General features: G+C 43.8%; 1 protein-coding gene across 4 annotated transcripts in view; it reads left to right on the forward strand.

Moving 5' to 3' along the window:
• Nucleotides 1-4,363: 4,363 nt before the first annotated feature.
• Nucleotides 4,364-21,586, forward strand: part of PROX1 (prospero homeobox 1) — a 90,411-nt gene continuing 73,188 nt past the window's right edge. For 2 of the 4 annotated variants that reach the window (XM_089529292.1, XM_089529295.1), the window contains exons 1-2: nucleotides 8,605-9,153; nucleotides 19,075-20,866. In XM_089529292.1, coding sequence (XP_089385418.1) covers nucleotides 19,142-20,866 — 1,725 coding nt within the window. In that variant the 5' untranslated portion in view covers nucleotides 8,605-9,153; nucleotides 19,075-19,141. Of the gene's footprint in view, nucleotides 4,416-8,604; nucleotides 9,154-10,414; nucleotides 10,934-19,074; nucleotides 20,867-21,586 lie in introns of those variants that run through there. The other 2 variants (XM_089529293.1, XM_089529294.1) reach the window with 2 other exon arrangements.

Consider the following 21,586-nt stretch of genomic DNA (forward strand, 5'->3'; position numbering starts at 1 on the left):
CGATACTGTGTATTAAAAGTATAGGGTTGGTGTAATGGGAATGACCTCTAGCAGAGACCATGGACAAAAAATACTAAGCTTGATGGACAAGTAGTGTGACCTAATCTAAGGTCCCTATGTTCCTCCACAATGTCCATAGAGAAGGCATCTCATTCAATAGGTTGTGGCGGAGTGCTTGCTGATACTCCAGTAAATGATCTAAATAATCAGAAAGTGAGGAAAAGAGATGCATCTAGACAACAAACCCTGATGACACTTCAGATGTACATCAGAACCTCCTGGTGTTTTATTCTGTGGTTTTGTTGTTGTTGTTCTTTTAGTTTTAGAGGCCGAGATCTCCACTAAACAGAAAAGAAAAGGCTGCTTATCAGTCATCAAGAAACAAAAGTTGTTTTCAAGTACAAATAACAACTGGTTGATTTATGTTATACCTGCACAACACAAATTATATTGATGCTACTAGTTTCAACACTGGTTTCACTATGTTCACACTGAAACTAGAAAAACTAGTTTCAGCAGCCATTCTCTCTATACCCCTGGAGATCCCTGCATACCATTGTCCTTTAAGAAGCATTAGAGTTCTAGCAGGCCTAATACAGAGCTTGAGAAAGTTACTTTGGAGGCTACAACTCCCACAATTCCCTTGGCCTTCTTGCCTTGGGATGCTGGGAATGGCATTCCCTTCCCAAGCTCTAAGCAGGTAAGATAACGCTTTCCCTTCCCGTCCAGCTACAATACTTCAGGGGATATATTGTGATGGCAAAATTGGATTACAACAATTGGTTTAAGTTTATAATACAGATATACTGAAATATCAATAGAGCTTACTGTCCTTCATATTCAGAAAGATTACGAGTTTGGGTTTGTTTTTTTTCATTCCCTTAGGCATCTTTCAAAGTTACTACACAGGTTTCCTCTTAGGAAGTCATTTTGATCCTTCCTCATTACAGGTGATAATGAGATACAGGAAATAATTCCAAAAGTGAAATCAAGCAGGGCTTTATTATTCTAATCTCAAAGCTTTCTGGATCTCAGTTCTTAGGGGTTTTAAAATATTATTATTAACTTCAAGGTTGCAACATACTTCCTCCTGTCAGTCAGGTGGAATAATGCATCAGACTTGCATAAGGTTCAACTAATTCAGCACATTACTTTGCACTGTGCAAATCCAAGTACACTTGTGATTCAGGAATGTTGTCTTCATTTTCTTTTCAAATCTAAGATTGCATCCCAGATCTCAGTTAATATTATTAGCCTTAGTATTCATTCATGGAATATCCCTTTCTGCATGTGTGTGTGTGTGTGTGTGTGTATATATGTATAGTAATTTTCATTTATCCATAGACAAACATTTTCTTAGCAGCACAAATAGAAATCACTGAGCATCCTGAATGCCATACAAACACTTGGCGGCCCACTGTCCCTTTCGGGAAGCATTTGTGGGTTTGGTTATTTTTTTATTATTAAAAAAAAGAATTTATATATAAAAAAAGAAAGCAATGAAGCTGATGAAACAGGGAGCAGAAGGGAGAGCGATAAGAACGGGCCAAGTGCAGAACTCTTCGGAATACATGGTGTCCTTCTGGGATTCACTCTTTCTCGGCTTGAGTGAAATGACTAGATTCTCTCTAAGCAACATCATCTCTCCATGTGGTTGCCACCATCTGTTAATGTCTTGATTTTTGGAAAGTTTGGTTGCCTGAGGCAAAGCCAGTACTGGCTATATCTCTGGTACCAGTCAATTGCAAGTTGCTGTTCCATTGCAATTTTCAAAAAACAAAATAAAACATTCTTCTCCTCCCATCTTGCAAAGAGCAGCAGGCACAGGCACAAGCTCTGGGTTCGAGTGTCTCTTCAAACATAGGTGCTATGTATAGCCAAGAGCAGCAGGCACAAGATATGGGTGCACACAAACACAAGCCCTGTCTTCTTCTCCTCCTCACCCAGCATGGCTTCTGTTCTGCGCCTTTAAAGTTCAAAAGCTGTGAGGCAGGCAGAAATTCAACACTCGCCCTGGATTCAGATTCAAAGGGAAACATTTCCTGGCACTTCTGGGGGGAAAAATGGCACCTGGTGAATTTTGAGTCATCATCCCCTGCCATGAGGGTGGGAAGCAGTCACTTGGACATGGCTGAGGGCAAAGGGCTCTTACTTGTCCCTCTGTAAAAGGGGGATGGCCCTTCTCCATCTGTAAAATGGAAACACCAGTAGACTGAGCTCCAATACACACTGCAGAAATAATCCACTGCCTTGGCTGGGTGCCAGGGAAACCTAGAGATTGTAGTTTATTGTGGCACCCGAAGTCTCTCTCTGGCCCAGAAGGCTAAATGTCTCATAAAAGTAGAGTTCCCAGACTTCCCTAGCATTGAGCCAGGGGCAGTTAAAGTGGTCTCAAACTGGATTATTTCTGCAGTGTGTTTGAATCCTGTTGATTTGATTCATCACTTCCTGGCACAAGGGTGGGATACCACTTAGGGCAAATAACTTTGTCCCTCTGTAAAAAGGGGAGATCTCTTCTCCATCTGTAAAAAGGGAACACCAGTAGAGTTAAGTTTGCACCTGGTGAATTTTGAGTCATCGTCCCCTGCCATGAGGGTGGGAAGCAGTCACTTGGACATGACTGAAGGCAAAGGGCTCTCTGCAAAGTGGGGATATCCCTTCTCCATTTGTAAAATGGGAAAGCCCAGTAGACTAAAGTTTGTGTGGTTGCATGCCCTTCGAGACGATCATGGGGTTTCCTTGGCAAGTTTATTCAGAGGGGGTTTGCCCTTGCCATCCCCTGAGGCTGAGAGAATGTGACCTGCCCAAAGTCATCCGGTGGGTTTCATAGCCGAGCCAGAAATCAAACCCTAGTTTCGTTTGCCCCTGATGAATTGTGATTCCTCACTTTGATTGATGGAGCCAGTGATTCTTTACCCTCCGTCTGTCCAATGGGGATATAGCCCTTCTCCATCCCTAAAAGTGGGATCATATGAACAGAAGACGCTTGAGAGGATGAGGCACGTCAGGGATCTCAGGCTGCATCCCCACTGCGGAACCAATCCACTTTGACACCGCTTTAACCGCCCTGGCTCCAGGCGATGGCATTTTGGGGACTGCCGTTTCGCGAGACGTTTAGCCTCCTCGGTCTGGTGCCACAGCAAACTACAAATCCCAGCATCCCCTATGGCCGCTCAAGCGGCGCCAATTGTTTCTGCAGTGCAGAGGCAGCCTTGGAGCTGGAGGTCACTGTGAGAAGGGAAACGCTCCCAAAAACGCCGTTATAAAGGAACTGAGCTGCCAAATACATTGCAGAAATAATCCAGTTTGAGACCGCTTTAACTGCTCTGGCTCGATGCTAGGGAATTCTGGGAACTGAACTTTTGTGAGACATTTTGCCTTCTCTGTCAGAGCCACCATAAACTACAGTCTCCAGGATTCCCTAGCACTGAGCCAGGGGAGTTAAAGCGGTCTCAAACTGGATTATTTCTGCAGTGTGGCTTGACCTTAATTACTATAAAAGCAGGGGGTGGTACTCTTTTACACCGCGAACCCGATGAAAAAGAGGACCTGGGGGGGGGGATGCAACAGAGGTGGGTCTGTTGAGAAGTAGCAGAGAACTCCTTGTCCCTTTCTAGAATGTTGAGATCGTATTCATGGTGTCAGTCTGGACAAGCAAGATGCCAAGGGATCTTGATGGCTCCTTGGGAGCATGCATCTGAGGAAATAGCAGGGCTCAAGTCTACGGAAGCCCCTGCTCCCAAGAGTGGGCTTTCTTTCTTTCCCTTAGTCTCCATGGTGCCACCTTGGCATACTGGGCATAGTAATATGCGGGTCGTCTATTGCAGTTTGATCCAGTGGGACATCATACAACTTGTTCTCAACTCCGATGAACTTTTTTCTTTTGGCGCGGACTTCGAGTCCCATTCGTCAGAATGGGGAAGCTCTAGGGTTTTTCCCCGTTTCGTTGCCAATTCAACCAATGCCACAGGCTTCCGATGGGTCAGAGAGAGAGAGAGAACGGTGGTGGTGGGTTCCCTGTGGGCATCCTTTTTCCCTCTCGTCCAGGGATGGAGTTGAGGGACGCTGGGGAGGTGCTCCTCCGACGTTTGGTTGGTTTTGTTTTAAGAGGGGAGGAAGAAAGGAAACATGACAGGCTTTGAGCCTTCACACCGGGCTCCGTTTTGGACACAAAAAGGCCATCAAGCAGCCACGGGAGTCGGCCCTGACTTTGATTCTTCTGTCGCTTTTACCAATAGGGTGCTTTTCCAAAAAGATAAAAGACGAGGGGTGGGGGGGACACACACAGAAAAGACACACACACACACACACACACACACCAGGAACCCGAAGCTTTTCACAAGTTATAAAGTCGGGCCAGGCAGACACCATTGGGCCAAAGAATCTGGAAGGGGCATTCAAGGAAGGCAGCCAAGGTAAGGGATTTGTAAAGGGGAGAAAGAAAGAACAAGGAAGAAAGGGGACTGGAAAGAAAAAAAGTGATGGCAGGAAAGGTAAGGGGTGTGGAAAAAGAAAAGATAGCAGCAAGGACAAGGGATCTGGAAAAAAAGAAAGGTAATGGCACGAAAGGTAATGGGGTTTTGAAAAGAGAAAAGATAGCAGCAAAGATAAGGGATTTGTCAAAAGGAAAGAGGGTGGCAGGAAAAGGAAAGGGTTTTGAAAGAAGAAAAGTCGTGGGAGGAAAGGTAAGGAAGGGGTTTGGAAAAAGAAAAGATGGCAGCAAAGGTGAGGGATTTGGAAATAGAGAAAAGTGGTGGCAGGAAAGGTAATGGGGTTTTGAAAGAAGGAATGATGGCAGCCAAGGTAAGGGATTTGGGGAGGGAAAAGAAAGAAAGGTGATGGCAGGAAAGGTAAAGGATTTGGAAAAGAAAAAAGATAAGCAGCAAAGGTAATGGGGCGGCGGGAGAAGGGAAGGGTCTGGAAAGAGGAAAAGTGGTGGCAGGAAAGGTGAAGGATTTGGGAAAAGAAAAGATGGAAGCAAAGGTGAGGGATTTGGGGGGGGGGGGAGAAAAGCTTTGAAAAATGAGAAAGTGGTGGCAACCAAGGTAAGGGATCCGGCAAAAAGAAAGGCGTTGGCAGCCAAGGCAGGGGGTTTTGCAAAAGAAAAAGCGTTGGCAACAAGGGCAAGGGGTTTTGAAAAAAAGAAAGAGAGAGGTGGTGAAACAGTGGGAAAGGAAAACAAAAAGGGGGAAAAGCAGAAGTTGCCCTGAGAAGGTACCAAGTTCAGAGGCTGTTTGTTTATTTTAAAATGGCAGCCTCCAAAAGGGGGGAGGGGGAGGCTAAACTTTGGTTCCTTCTTTGACACTAAAAGATAAGGAGAGGGACTGGGAGGGAGTTGTGGGCGGCGGCAGTGGCTCCCAGTGGGAAGCGCGGATGGCTCCCACTTTCCCCCACAAACGGAGATCTCCTCGCCTCCTGACTCTTCTGCCTCACCTCACAGATTAGAAGAAACAGATGGGAGAGTCGCATCAGATATTCAGGGAGGGTTTTTTTCCCTCCCGGGAGAAAGAAAACGGCGAAAGAAAAGAGAGAGGGGGAGAGGGAGAAAGACGCAAACCCTCCCTTCCCTGGCTGAAATCCATGAATCCCAATTTCGCGGAGTGAGTCTGAGAAATAGGGATGAACGGCCGCATATTCTTTCATCCCAAAGAATGGAAGCCCAGCCCCAAAGTCAGGAAGAAAGAAAGGGTCCGGGAGGGGAACATTTTTTCCTCTTTTCTCCCCCATTTTTCCACCTCACCGCCCCTAATTTCTCCTCCCCTCTGAAGTAACTGGAAAGTCTCCATAATGGTAGAAAAGGGGAGCCGGATTAGCCCCCCTCAACAAGTCTCCCTTTTCCCTCAAGACTGTTCCTCCCACGAAAAGTAACCCAAAGAGGGTTTCCCCCCCTCCTTTCCAGGGCTAGACAGAGCTGTGTCCACACTGGAGAAATAACCCGGTTTGGCACCGCTTTAACAGCCCTGGCTCAAGGCTATGGAATTCTGGGAGTTGGAGTTTGTTGTGGGCCCAGAGCGGTCGCCATTCCTTATCAGGGGCGGGCATTTTGTGGGGACAGCTGTTGTTTTAAGGTTGCCCCGAGAGTCTACTTTTTGACAAGGTGGCTTGTGAGGGGATTATTATTACAATTATTATTATTATTATTATTATTAAATTTTATATATTTTATTTTGGAAGGGGATAGTAAATTTAGGTCCCCCCCCCCCTCAGAGGCACCTTTTTGCCCCTTCTTAATAAAGCTGAGGGGAAAACGGCGCCGAAAACGGCGGGGAGCGGCACACTGTGCAGTCGTCGCTATGCAAAACTAGCAGCCCCTATGCAAAACTCAGCCTTTCCCTTGTACAACACACACTCACTCACACACACACACACACACAACAAGTGTTCATGTGAACGTTTGGACGTTTTGTTTGGAAAAGTAACTTCCAGGTTCCAGGTGGCTTGAAATGGCCACGGAGTTGTGAAGCCGCCGTGAGTCTCCTCCACTCACTCGGGCAAGACAAACAGCAACTACCTGTCGGCATCTTTGGCTTGTTTGTTTTCCATGAGGCCATGTGTAAATGGCACAAACCAGTTGGGTGTTTGTTGTTTTTATTTTAAGAGATGTATTTAAAACATATTTTACACACAGTTTGAAAGGAGGGGAGAAACCTTGCTGGAATTTGCGCGCGCAAAGGACAGAGGCGTCGACTGTCTTTACTTTTTCTCAACCTTTTCTTTTTTTGCTCTGATTTGCTCCTGGTCCAGAAAGTGGCTCTGGCGCTTTCCTTACTGTGCCTGACCCCCACTAAAATGCTCTTCTTTTCTGTTTTTAAACCCTATCTCTCATATACACACAACCAAACAAACACACTTTTAATCTCCTTTCCTACGAAGGAGAGGAACTGAAGAAGGAACGGCGCGCTGAGGAATTTTGGCGCGTCCTGAATAAACAAACAAACAAATATGAGTTAGGAGTTTAAAACAAAATAGAATCACTTTCTTCTGAGCTGATTACACTCCAGAGGATATGAGAAGGAGATACTGATTATGCCAGACGTAAAATCTACTTTAAAGCAGGATTGAAGGGTCTTTGTGGGGATGATTTGTGGAAAGCGGGCTGCTCTGAACTTGGAGGGAACATGTCTCTTTGTAAAAAGTCTTGTCTTAGGGACTGTGTAAGAAGCAGAAGAGAGTATATGCATATAGATACGCAAGAGGAGATTGATTCCCTTTGGACTCTGCTGTCTTTTGGGCTCTCTTCCTTACTGTATTTAGTTGGGTTTCTCTTAGAAGAGGCGGTGATGGAGAAAAGGAAGAGGCCGAGGGGAGCCGTCCCTGAACTTCTTCCATTTCGGACGAGGCCACTTTTGTAGCTGAAGGGCTAAGAAGTTGCACAAAGTGAACTAAGACATAATTTCTCTTTAAGTCACTCGCATAGGTTCCAGTCGGGTCTCCTAGCACTGGAGTTAATAGGGTCTAGGGTTACAGAAAGTAATGCATGGCTGCATCCACACTGGAGAAAGAACCCGGTTTGGCACCGCTTTAAACTCTTTTCTGGCTCAAGGCTATTGAATTCTGGGAGCTGGAGTTTGTTGTGGGGCCCAGAGCGGAGCTTGTGGATTAGCCCGACGACCCCCGAGGGATCAGATGCTTGGAAACTTTCTTTGTAACAATTTTGGAGACCTCTTTGGTCACGGCCACAAAATCAGCTTGATCTCTTCCCCGGTCCTTTAAGAAAGCGCTCCTCCGTCGTCCGCGGAATCCTAGAATCGTCGAGTTGGAAGGGAGACCCCAACCCCCTTCTGCCGTGCAGGAACTCTCCATCCAAGCATCCCCGTTGAGAGATGGCCAATCCAGCCTCTGTTTAAAGGCCTCCAAGTACTTCGAGGGAAGATGCGTTCAGAGACATGTTACTTTTCCGCCCTCCTAATCTCCCGTTTCTAATCTTGGGATGGCCAAGTAGAGTCTGAGAAGGGGATGGAGGGGAGTTAGCACGGGATAAGCGAAGCCAAGATGCCCTGCTTTCATTCAGGCTCCCTCGCCTGCAAATGGGCACCAAACGGGTCTCCGTCTAACGGAGAATCAGGGGCATTGGAAAAGTCAGTCTGGATCGCAGCGCATCTCTCTCTCTCTCTCTCTCTCTCTTACAGACACACACAGACTTCCATTACCTTTCTGTAACCCTAGGCCCTATTGACTCAAGTGCTAGGAGACCCTACTGGGACCTCGGGCGGACTTTCTCCATCTTTGGCATCCGCGATGCGTGAGGTCTCCCAAGATAAGAGCCACTCACCCACACCCGGCAAGTCGGGACAGAGGTGGCTGTGTGTGAGAGGGAGAGTGTGTGTTTGTGAGAGTGTGTGACCTCCCCCAAACTGAGTGCTCGAGTCTCCTTCCCCTGAGCGAAGAGGGGTGGGGAGGAAGGGAGCTGGGAAAGAGGGGGAGAGATCCCAAACCACCCCCTTCCCTTCTTCTTCTTCTTCTTCTTCTTCCTCCTCCTCCTCCTCCTCCTCCTCTCCCCCACCCTCTCTTGTCTTTCCTCTCTCTCTCTCTCTCTCTCTCTCTCTCTCTTTTCCTCCCAAGTTCTCCGCTGCCTGTCCCCCGTTTCCATCCGAAGGAGCCTCCCGATTGGGCGCTGAGCCTGGCGGACGTCACTCAGAGCGTGACGTCTAGTCTTCCTGTTTCCTTCAGCTGTGTCTTAAAGTAAATCTTGTGCTGGTGCGGAGCCCTCAGCTGAGCGTCGCGCTGCTCGGCTGCCTGCGAGGAAGGAAGGAAGGGAGAAAGAAAGGAAGAAAGAAAGAAGAGACCATTCCCGCCGGGGAAGGGAGAAGGAGAAGAGCGGCGCAGGAGAGCTGGGGCTTCCCTCCTCTGCTCTGTTCTCTTTCTCTCTCTCTCTCTCCTGCACACTCCTTCTCTCCCTCTGCCTCTTTCCCTCTCTCTTTCTCTCTCTCTCTCTGGCACGCTGACTTTCACCCTCCTTTGGCTAATTACTGGCTGTGTGCATCTGCGGGAGCGGTTGTGTTGGGCGAGCGTCTGCGCTCCCTCTTTCTCTCTCTCTCTCTCTGTTTCTCTTTCTTTCTCTCTCTCTCTTTCTATCTATTCAGAAGGGGAGGGGGCAGAGAGAGAGAGAGAGAGAGGGAGAGGGGGGCTCAGTTCCGTCGCCTTTGCCACAGAGTAAGTATCGCTCTCTTTTGCGCCTCTCTCCTTTTTCTTCTTTCTTTCTTTTCTTTTGTGTGTGTGGAGTGTTCTTTTAACCCTGAGATTCTTTGAAAATGCTGGATCAAGTTATTGTCAGGGAGGGGGGTTGCGCTTTTGATTCTTCTTTTATTCCCGACAAAGATTGTATTCTGGTTGATGCTGTTCGCCTTCCTCCCCCCCCCCCCCGCTTTCTAATAAGTTAGAAATAGCACTGTTTAGAGTCAAGAGAGAGTTGGGGGTTTTGGGGGGGAGGGGGGTTAAGAAAAAAAGTTGGGTGTTTTGGGGGTTTTTTTAAAAGAAATTTGGTTTTTAATACTCTTCGGCTTGAAGGGGACCATGGCAATAGTTTGTCCGGTTGGAAAGGACAAGATTGGCGTTGGGGATGTCTGGGGGATCCCTCCTCCCCCTCTCTTTCTTTCTTCTCCCTTCGTCTGCCTTTCTTCAGTTCCTCCTTCCCAGTCTCTTCTTTGCCGATCTTTTGTACTGTTCTTCTTCTTTTAAAAGAGATCTTGGATGCATGTCTTTCCCCTTTCTTCCCTTGCGCTCCCCGCAACCCTTTCCCTTTCCAAGCCCTGGACTCCTCTCTCTTCTTTGTCTCCTTCATTAACCGCTGCCTTCCCCCCCCCCCTCTCTTTTTTGTCTCCTTCGATTTGCTTATCATTTGCATGCCCCTGACTTCTTCTTCTTCCTCTTCCTCTCTCTTTCTTTCTCTCTGTCTCTCAATACAAGGAAAGAGAAGAACTACAACGCAAGAGTCAGAGAAATGGGCCGAGCGCTGGAAGGATGGAAGGGGTTTTGGAGGGAGTTTTGGGGGTTCAGGGTTCGCCTTACTCGCTTTTCCTTGGAAGCGAGTTGTTCCGGGAATCAGGGAAGCGTTCAGGTCCTAGTGGCTGCATCCCCACTGGAGAATTAACCCGCTTTGGCAGCGCTTTAACTCTTTCCTGGCTCAAGGCTATGGAATTCTGGGAGTTGGAGTTTGTTGTGGGCCCGGAGCGGAGCAGAGCTCCGCTCTGGGACCCACAACAAATTCCAACTCCCAGAATTCCATAGCAAAGAGTCAGACAAAGAGATAAAGCGCTGCCAAGGCGGGTCATTTCTCCCGTGTGGATGCAGCCAAGTAGTTTTGTGTGTGTGTGTGTGTGTGTGCGTGCGTGCGTGCGTGCAGGGATGACCCCTCAATTTTCTCCTTGCCACGAAGAGAAGGCTCTATCCGTAGCACTTGATCCACTTGGGCTCCGTCCACAGGGCGGCAATAGCCCGGTCGGATCCCGCTTTCATTGCCGGGGCTCAAGGGCTATGGAAGCGGTGTCCAATCCGGGGTTATTGCCGCCGTGCGGATGCAGCTTTGGCCCCAACTCAAGATGGGCAGAAGTGTCAAGGGCTTCTTCCTCGCCAGCTCTGCGCGGCTCTCCATAATGATCGACCCCAAAGTTGGGAGGAGGAGAGAGCCTCTGCGAACAGGCGACCTTCCATTCCCAAAAGTGTCAGGTGGGGAAGGGTGGGCTGCGAAGGGTGCTGGGAGAAAAGGCGAAGGGAGGGAGAGTGTGTAGCCAGTTGCAGAAGCAGCGACGGAGCAGCCGCTTGGGCTGTAAGGCAGTGGGGCCATGCCTCTTCTAAGAAAAGCGCCGGGGAGGGAAGCCAGGGCCCTCCTCGCCTGTGTCCCTCTGCCTTTCTTTGCCTCGGCTCTGGGCCTGGGACGAGGGAGGCTGGAGCTGGCGGTGGTGGCGACTGCGCATGGGCAGCAGGGGCCAGACAGGTGTGTGTTGTGTCAAGAGAGACAGGTGCAGGGTTCTCTCGCGGAAAAGGGCTGTTTATGCTTTTATGGCGCTTTGTTCGGAGAGATGGCTGGGCTAAAGGCTGGGCACGGGGGAAACCGAGGGCAATGCTGGAAGCTGGAGGCTTTTCTGCAAGCGATGGAGAGCAAGGTCAGGAGGACTGCTGCTGGAGCAAGTTGGCTTTCAGAGCAAGTTTCAGAGGGAAAGAAAGTTCAGATGCTGGCATACATATGCCTTTATCTGTGTGTGAGTGTGAGTGTGTTAAATAAACAGACAGGCCTCTTCTCTTGTCACCTTGGTCACTTCGTGGCTTTATAAAGTTGTTGTTGTTTGTTGTTGTTATTATTACCCCCCCCCCCCTTTTCAGGATCTAGGGACTCAAGGCAGCAAGCCAAAATTTCAAAACAGTCCGCACTTAAAAACAGTGCAAGCGATAACTCAATAAATATGCATATAGTGATGATAAGAGAAGGGTGTAAGGAAGGTAGAGCTGAGGAGCTGAAAGGAAGAGGGTCAGAGAATGAGAGAAGGATGGGTGAAAGATCAGAGACCTGGTTGGTCCTTGGAATGCAATGAGAGCTGGAAGCTTTACAAGAGAAGATACAGATTTTAAAGAAAGTGTAATAAAGAAGGATCGATAGACTTCTCCGGTCAAGATAAACAAATATGTATGATTATATTATATATACAGTGGACCCTTGTTATATGCTGGGGTTTGGTTCTAAGATCTCCCGTGTATAACAAAATCTGTGGATGTTCAAGTCCCATTAAATATAATGACATAGCAAAATGGTGTCCCTTATTAAAAAAAAATGGAAAATCAAGGTTTGATATTTGAAATTTATACTTTTTTTTGGAACATTTTCAAACCGTGGATGCTTGAATCCATGTATAAAAAAATCTGTGTATAAGAAGGGCTGTCTCTGTGTGTGTGTGTGTGTGTATGAAATGGTTGATTGCTAATACGTATTGGGATAATTGTATTCTAATTAAACCAATAACTTTTCAATAAAAAAATAAAAACAGTACACACAATAACTCAATAAATATGTGCAATAACTATGGTACATTCATTTTAATTTGAATGGACCTTGTAACACTGTGATGTGCTGACTATGAAACAGGTTTTTTGTCAGTGTAGTTTAGATGCTTTGTTTGTTACAGAGCCACCTGTGACTATAAATGTTTTCAAAGGTGGTAGTCATTTTTGTAAGATGGCAATTCAGTGGCCGTGACCTGTATGTGGTTGTCACAAATAAGACAGCACTGTACAAGCATTACAGGGTAGATACCACATTGATACCATGTGTTCATAAACCATTATGTATATATTTGAGGCATGCTGACCTGAAAATAAGTCCCACTTGGGACCTGCTCTCAAGATAGTATACAAAGGTGCATCTTTACAAGTGGCTACTCAGAAGAAAGCCCTGCCATTTTCAGTGGGACTTTTTCTGAGGAAAGCATGTACAGCTTTCAAGGTGAGGTCTTATTTGCAAATCTAAAAGTATACAGGGCTCATATGATTGAAATGCACGCTTTGAAATTGGCACCTCATGACTAAAGGTGGCTTACATAAAAATATGTGTGTATATGACATTGCCACCCAAAGCTGCAAAGGGATGCGCATTTATCAGAGAGGAAGTGTCACTGAGTTCCATGGGGGTGACTTTGGGTAAATATTAGTTGGATTGGGCCTTGTGTCTTGGAATCCGTGTTCCACCCATTTTGATCTTCATTAAAAGCAGATTTATGTATAGTGTGATTTGAGAACACTGGCTTGGCAGGTTTAAGGTACAGAGAGAATATGTGACAGGTGCCCAATAATAGAAAGAAAAAATGTGAACAAGCTAGGATGAAGTCCCCATATCTGTCTTTCATTAACCGACCCACCTACTTTCTCTTCAGAAAGCCTTCAAAGTTGCAGGTTTGTAGTCTCCATTTGAATATGCATGTGTGAGGGATGGATGGCTGTGTGCATACGTATGAGAACTTGTCATTTGTGAAGTTTAATGTCATCTAGTAGGTTAATGGAGGGTATGTATAACACAAAGGTTGAACTATCAGATTAAAAATAGAGAATGATGTTTAGTGCTTGCCTCCTTTGCACTCACTAGCCTGGTGAGTTTTAAAATTCATCTTGTTGCATTTAAATGGATTAGCATGTAGCCACATGCTTATTTTTTAGCATCTTTGCTTTGCGTTTGTCTTACAAAATCTACAGCCAAGTTATTTCACGGGTTACATCCTTCAAGGCCTCTTCCATCACATATTTTGCTTACTTTTTCCAGTGCTCACTTCTAACAGATAAAAAGTCCCTAGTTAGAACTCCAAAGCATTTGAGACCTAATATTTAAAGGATTTGAACACCCTTTAAGGATTCAAAAACAACATGTAATTCATATCTCTTGAAACACTTCATTAATCTGTGACTTACTGATTTCTAAATTAAAAGGTGGCCTCTTTTTTTAACCACTAGATTTTGCTTAAATCAGCTAAAAAATAAATGGGCAACTTTCATATTGCCAGTCTTAGATACTGGTTATTTCTGTTGCACTTTTTGACTTTTTGAAGATGGTTACCTTAACTGTGTTCCATTACAAGCTGCTAGGGCGATTTCTTAGAGGATCTTCTTAGGGGCCATTTGATTCCATATTCTCATTGGAGGTTCCATACCTTTTGTGGCAGTGAAAGAACTAAGAAAGTCTGGGATGAACTTACCTGTGAAATGACTTAATTTTGCAAGTATTGGATTTTGCTAGTATGCCACCACTCATGACAGCAAGTGTGGATAGGACACTAGGAGACAAGGGTTTGAATCCCTGCTCAGCCATGGAAACCCCCTGGGTGATCTTGAGCAAGTCACACTCTCTCAGCCTCAGAGGAAGGAAAGGGCAAACCCCCACTGAACAAATTCTGTCAAGAAAACCCAGTGACCTTAGGGGTCACCATAAGTTGGAAACAGCTTGAAGGAACCCTACTACAACAAGCCACCAATTACCAATTACCTTGGCACAATTGTACATTGGTAAGAAAAAATGTCCCTTTATGTATTGCCCATATATATTGTTTATTTAGACTGTATAATCTGTGGATACATTCATGTAGGAGAGGTATTCCTCCCCCCCCCAAAAAAAAAAAAAAAGATTCTAAAGCCAGCAATTCAGAGCGATACTAACTTGTTTTAGTCATCAAGACACTTTGTACCTTTTATGTTATATAGGAGTAGGAATGCTAAGTGCTTCACAGCAGCTTTTTAGTACCTTGCCAGATTGGTCCCCATGTGCCCATGATGCTAAAGAGTGGTCTCATTTCTTTCTTTAACTACAGAACTGGCATATATACTGTTCCTTGTATTTTTTAAAAAACTAATGACTTAGTTTGAATGAAGTTTTTAAAAAGTAGTAATCGATACTGGAACTAATAATTAATCACTTACACTTTTAAATGCCTTCACATCATTTAACTTCATTGAGTGTAGCATCATTCTGTTACTGAGACAGAATTTTACAAATTTCCATTTGTATTTCCAGGAAGTAGAATAAAGTCACTTCAACTTTCACATTGATCCATGCAGTGTATTGTTTCAAATGTGTGTGTGCCATTATCATTCTGTTATGCTCCCTAATCCATTCTGCCAGAGCTCTTGCCTGTTGGAACATTTTTATCTCACATATATTTCTTCAGTTAGACAGCTTAATTATATTTCTTTACTTGCTTAAAGAATACCAGCTTGAGGACAGTGAAAGAGAAAGAATAGTTCTGTAAAGGAGGAAAAACACAAGCAATTTTGGACTTCGTAGGATTTTTTTTTCTTTAAGTGATGCCTTGGCTTTTTATTTTATTTTATTTTTGTAATCAGCACCTTTGATTTAGAAATTGGACCAGATAATTCTTCACCTCTGGGTATGATGGATATCATCTTCTCAAGTAAAAGGAGTTCAAATTTAGTTATATCTGTTTTTTTAATAGTTACCTTTTCTTGAATCAAATCTACTTCAGGCATAAAGGAAAGCTGTTTAGCGAAAATTACCACAACCTTCATTATGCAAGATGACAGTTTTGCACAAAACCTTGAAAATGTGTCTTTCGGTGCCATTCTTAATAATCTTGAGTTCTATAGCTAAGCAAGCTAAGCAAGCTATGACTAAGGCTTGTCATATCCTCATATTCATGGTTTACAAAGAATTTACATTGCCTCTGTGGGCATTAAAGTCTCCCCTCAGATATTTTTGTATCTTTTATGTCATATTTCTTATACCACCCATAATCTCCTCAGTTTGACACATGTGAATGTATGGATGGCAGAGTAGACAGTCAAGGTATGAGCTACAACATGTGAACATTACTAGAGGAGAATAGATTACTTCATTATCTAGTGTAGTTAATGTGATCTGCAAAAAGGCATGATTTGGCTCATGTGCTGAATACCTTTAAAATGATCTCCCATTCAGTACTTCGTATCTTGAGGGCTCAAAATATTAAGACAGACGAGTCAGTAACTTGCAATGTATATTGAACTAAACCATTAGTAATCTACCAAATTTATGTCAGCTATGAGCAAACCTGGACTTCTGGATTTTCATTAACTTTTCTGTTTCAAAACAGAAATACTTTGAATTCAGAACAGATTTTATTTTCCTTTGCTTTAGAAAGCCGTGCACTTGATAATTCTATCATCGGTTCATCCTTCCTTCATTCCGCCCCCCCTCCCCCCCCCCATCCACTAGGAAAAACTTCATCATATCAAATGTGTGCACTCTTGCTGACTCAGAATCTCACATTCTGCTAGATACAGTATTCTGTTTCTCTCAGGATGTCGATTCATGTTTGCATTTTTCGAAACCTTGAGATTGAGCCAGTGGCATTGTTCGGCTGAAGATTTCTCACTATTTATGGTTTTTTAAAAATGTAAAAAAATTATGTGGAGTAAGGAGAGTTAGCATTTGGTTAGATGATATTTGGGTCAGTGCAAGCAAAGGGATTGAACCCCAGGGACCATGAGGTAAGTGAAGGGTGAATGTGTGCCATTCATGAGCGTAACCCCTCAGTGTGGCCCTTACCTCCTGGTGACAGAATCAAGCTGAAAAACAATGATTAGCTGGGATATAAGAGAGGAGAATGGATTCCTTGGACTGTGGATCCATGACACTGACCTTATGACCCATCTCCGTTCAACATTTCATTGGTCAGCACTTTGCAGATACACTAGGCCTCTCCCTGTCTTTGGGTGGACAGCAATGAAGGGAAGAAGAAGCTAGAAAAGACTAATTTTTAAAGACACATGTAGAGAATCCTATAGCAGGGTTCAAAGTTCAAGGGCAATTAGAATTTACATTGATTAAAATATACAAAGTAAAACAAAGGCTAAAAATTGCTTCCAAAAAGTTTAGTTTGTTTCACTGTTGAACACAATTGCCTGTTTTATAGACAAAAGAAGCTACTCATGCAAGCCCCTGCACACATAGCCTTTGTGCAAGTGCCACTGAACGCAGTGGGACTTATATCTTCTGAGTGATCATGCACAGGATTGTCCTGCTCTTCCCTCTTTGCTGCTACTTCTTCACTGTTTCTAGGCATATAGTCTTGTTTGTAAATGTTGAACTCCATTCTTAAAAGCCTCTCATGTAATAAAACTTCTAACTCTCCAGTGTAAATTGTACTGATGTGAAAATCAGAGAATAGAGCTAGCCATAAAAAGAGACATTTTCTTTGCCAATGTAAATTGTCTGCGAATCTAGTCCATTAAATTGACTTTCACTGCTAGTTATTTTTTGCCCTTTATTTATAGAAGTGGTCATTCAAGTTATAATTAATCCAGCAACAAACCAAGGTTTAGAAAACCTAAGCTGGGTTTCTGTTCTCATTAACATTAGTGAAACATAGAGTAACAGAAAATAGGACGATACCTATTTATTTCACAAGCGATTTGAATTGCTTCCACTTTTCACGAAGAGCAATAGCACATTGTCAACTATTAAGTGAAATCTGATTATATGAATTTCATTGTTATCCAGATTTCCTGGGAATCTCCAGCATGGGTCCATATAAAGAAGAGATCTCATTTTAAAAACTCCACTGCTGATTATTGAAAAGTCTTGTCCTCCTGGTCCATCAGATGAATTCAGTTCTGCCATACAATCTCATATAAATTAATTCTACCCCAGTTGGTACATGTAGTGAGAGTCAGATGCTCTTTTCATTTTTTATTTGGCTATGATGATTGTGGCCAACCCCTTCTTCTTCGTTTGAATTCAGTCAGGTATGTCTGATCGATAGTTCATTCCCCTCCTCCCCAAATTCTCTCTCTGTGTGTATCCTTGTGACTGATTATGGGTTCACAACCTATTTGGGAGAAATTCTATAATGTTATCTTTCTAGGGGTGCCAAACTAAAGAAACAAAAGAACATCTCATAGCTTGCATAAAAATAAATTTTTGTAAGTATTCGTTTAACACGTCCAAAATGGCTGGGTTGGGTGATTAAAATAATAGAGCAAGGTTTCCATCCTTTCAAAACACTTCATCACTGCTGCTACTGTGCTTATAAATATGGGCTACTCACTGGATTGTACAGATTATTTCATGCTGAAATTATGCTTATTTGCATGGGTAGTCATTCTTTAAAAACTAGCCACAGATGCAGTCCTAGGGAGCACGTAGATGTTTTTACAGGTGAACCGAAACAGATGGGAGCAACTCCAAAAAGTCTGAATGCTGCCTTTGGCAAGATAGCCTGTTATTGTGAAGACTGTGCTCTGTTAAGCAAATGTGAAGTTTAATATTAGATAAACACCATCTTGGGGAGGGGGAATATTAATTTTAACTCGGTATAGTTTACAGCATGAAGGCACCGGAAGGAGTCTGTAATGCCTCATGTGCAATGTGAGTTTAGCATCACTAGTTAATAAGTCACAAATGATGTCAAGAGCCTTTTATAAAATGCAAGGAAATGTGTTATCTGTCTTCTTTTTTTAAATTCTGCATTCCTGGGAAACAATTATGGTTCCTATGAAAGAAGAGATATCTTCCTTTCTCACGCTGTTGGTTCATGTTGATTTCTTTCATCTATCCGTATTTTTCTTTCAGTCTTGCTCTCTGTGTGTATGTGTGTGACAGGAAATAAGGGCCTGTGTACATAAAATGTTGTATGTAAGAATGATTTCACTAGGCACCTGAGATATTGTTTTTGGAAGCTGTTCTAAAGCAGAGTGTCAGAGGGCTGAAATGCCCTGTTTGTGATTATGCAAACAACTTGGTACCATATATCATAGTTTATGAAATGTGAAAATATTCCAGTTATCAAGAGTGACAGATTTTGTTCTCCCCCACTATCCAACCCCCTTCAGGATAACAGATTTAAATGTTCAAAATGACACAGGGATAGTAACTTGCATAGGCTTGTGGATAATGGATCTATCAAATAATCTTCTTTATAGCAACAACGACAATGCTTTTTTAAAAATATTGAATACTTAAGAGTAAAATGCATTTCTCTAACATATAAGTGATTTTCAGAGCTATTCCCAAATTTGGGACAACCTGATAATTCAGCATATTATATATGTTGAATACACTCTCTCACAGATCTTAAAGGCTACCAAAACCCATGTAAATCAAGAGAGGTTTTTCATTTTATTTCCAAAATTGCTTTTATTTATTTATTTTTGCAATGAAACTGATTTTTTTTTAAAAAAACTCAAATTTTATGTGGCTGTCTTGATGAACAATAAGACCTAGTTTCATTTTCTCTTGTAATGTGTATCTCAATACTTTAAATTTAATCAATGGGTTGTTAGAGCCTATGTTCTTCTAATCTACTGTTTCTTCTGAAGATAAACAGTATCATTTTAGGCATTTGTACAAGAGAATCATATATTACTGGTGCTTAAGCAGTTTTTCCTCTTATTTTTTTTAAAAAAATCTTAATCCATCTTAAACCAGTGGAGCAGAAATATTTAAAAATGTTTCATTTCAAGTAGAGTGCATAATAAATTGCAATAATTGTAATGTGCCATAAATCCCAGAGCCTATGCATTTTGCATTTGATTCAGGATTGAGGTCAGGAAATTTGGAGAAATTTAAAGAAAATGATTCATCAGTCCTTTTGTTCTGTTGGCCAGGGTCCCAGGATTCTTGAGCTGTGCCCAGCTGACAAGCTTTTGAAGATGGCACAATAACAGTTCAGTGATGCCTGACCATGACAGCACAGCCCTCTTAAGCAGGCAGACCAAGAGAAGAAGAGTTGACATTGGAGTGAAAAGGACGGTAGGGACAGCATCTGCATTTTTTGCAAAGGCGAGAGCGTCGTTTTTTAGTGCCATGAATTCCCAAGGTTCAGAGCAGGATGTTGAGTATTCAGTGGTGCAGCATGCAGATGGGGAGAAGTCAAATGTGCTCCGCAAGCTGCTGAAGAGGGCGAACTCGTATGAAGATGCCATGATGCCTTTTCCAGGAGCAACCATAATTTCCCAGCTGTTGAAAAATAACATGAACAAAAATGGTGGCACTGAGCCCAGTTTTCAAGCCAGTGGCCTCTCCAGCACAGGCTCAGAAGTACATCAGGAGGATGTGTGCAGCAACTCTTCAAGAGACAGCCCCCAAGAGTGTCTTTCCCCTTTTGGCAGGCCTACGATGAGCCAGTTTGATATGGATCGGTTATGTGATGAGCACCTGAGAGCTAAGCGTGCCCGGGTTGAAAATATCATTCGGGGGATGAGCCATTCCCCAAGCGTCGCATTAAGGGGCAATGAAAATGAAAGAGAGATGGCTCCACAGTCTGTGAGCCCCCGAGAAAGTTACCGAGAAAATAAACGCAAGCAAAAGCTGCCTCAACAGCAGCAGCAGAGTTTCCAGCAGCTGGTTTCAGCAAGGAAAGAACAGAAGCGAGAGGAGCGCAGACAGCTGAAACAGCAGCTGGAGGACATGCAGAAACAGCTGCGCCAGCTGCAGGAAAAGTTCTACCAAATCTATGACAGCACAGATTCTGAAAATGATGAAGATGCTGGTAACCTGTCTGAAGATAGCCTGCGTTCAGAAATGCTAGATGGCAGAGCAAGGGATTCCGTGGGCAGGTCAGATAATGAAATGTGTGAATTGGACCCGGGGCAATTCATTGACCGTGCACGTGCCCTGATCAGGGAACAAGAGATTGCTGAAAACAAACCCAGGAAGGAAGGCCCCAAAGAGAAAGACCATGGGCCACACTCTTTCCATCCAGAAGGCAAACACCTAGCTGAGACACTGAAGCAGGAACTGAACACTGCCATGACTCAAGTTGTGGACACTGTGGTCAAGATTTTCTCTTCTAAACCTGCCCGCCAACTTCCTCAGGTCTTCCCGCCACTTCAGATCCCCCAAGCAAGATTTGCTGTGAATGGGGAGAACCACAACTTCCACACAGCCAACCAGCGCCTCCAGTGCTTTGGTGATGTCATCATTCCAAACCCACTAGACACCTTTGGCAATGTGCCACTGCCTAATTCCACAGACCAAACAGAAGCACTGCCCCTAGTTGTCCGCAAAAATTCATCTGACCCGTCTGCCTCTGGCCCTCCTCCTGGCAGCCACCACCCTGCTCTCCACCAATCTCCACTATCTGCTACCACAGGTTTCACTTCATCTTCTTTCCGCCATCCTTTTCCACTACCCCTTATGGCATACCCATTTCAGAATCCACTAGGTGCTCCTTCAGCTGCCTTTCCAGGGAAAGACAGAGCTTCCCCAGAATCCTTAGATCTAACAAGGGAGACCACAAGTCTGAGGACCAAGATGTCATCACACCACATGAACCATCACCCTTGTTCACCAGCGCACCCACCCAACACAGCTGAAAGCCTCTCTATATCTCTCATCAAGTCTGAGTGTGGTGACCTACAAGATATTTCTGAAATCTCACCGTACTCGGGGAGTGCAATATCCTTTACTGTACAAAGCCCATATTTTGCATGATTCGTTTTCTTTTATCTGGTGATGGGTAACTGAAACGTGTTGGTGGAGAAGGGGAGGAATATGGCATGAACCTAATATCCCTAACTTCTAAATATGGCATGCCTCATTATGCTATAAAATCATGTACTGGTCAAATCTACATGTTTCCAAATTAGTATATTTTAAAGAGATAGTTCAAAAAGAGTATCTTATAGTACTTTTCTTTCTTAAAAACAAATATGGAGGTGGGTAGTGTTCTAATTACTAGAAGTGGAAAGCTGCATTATAAAATTTTTAGGGAAAACAGAAATACTTTACTGTCTTGAAACATCTATAAGCAAAGCCATAAGCTGTACCAGCCTTGGTGAGGAGAAGGGATTTAACCAATTACCATGGTGAAACTATGGTGAACAAGATTGGGAACAGGTGACCCAGCATTTGCATGTTCAGTTTTATTATCAAATGTGAACAGCTGATGGTCATATCAAAACCATGTTCTCTATTAATATATTCTTTTTTAATGAATCCACTTTTTGGCAGATTTTCAAATAGAGGACACCTTTAAAAAGAGGATTTCTGTTTGTAAGTTAAGACTCATGACTACCCTCCTTTTGAGACAGGTATATCTCCTGGTTAAATTCCTGGCTATTCACTGGTTACTGCAGTGATCTCAATCATTGTCGATGGATGGTTGATGACTCCAAT

This window comes from Sceloporus occidentalis, unplaced genomic scaffold (assembly GCF_023333645.1).
Source record: "Sceloporus occidentalis isolate IW3139 unplaced genomic scaffold, rSceOcc1.0.p SCAF_6, whole genome shotgun sequence".
NCBI classification, from domain to species: Eukaryota; Metazoa; Chordata; class Lepidosauria; order Squamata; family Phrynosomatidae; genus Sceloporus; species Sceloporus occidentalis.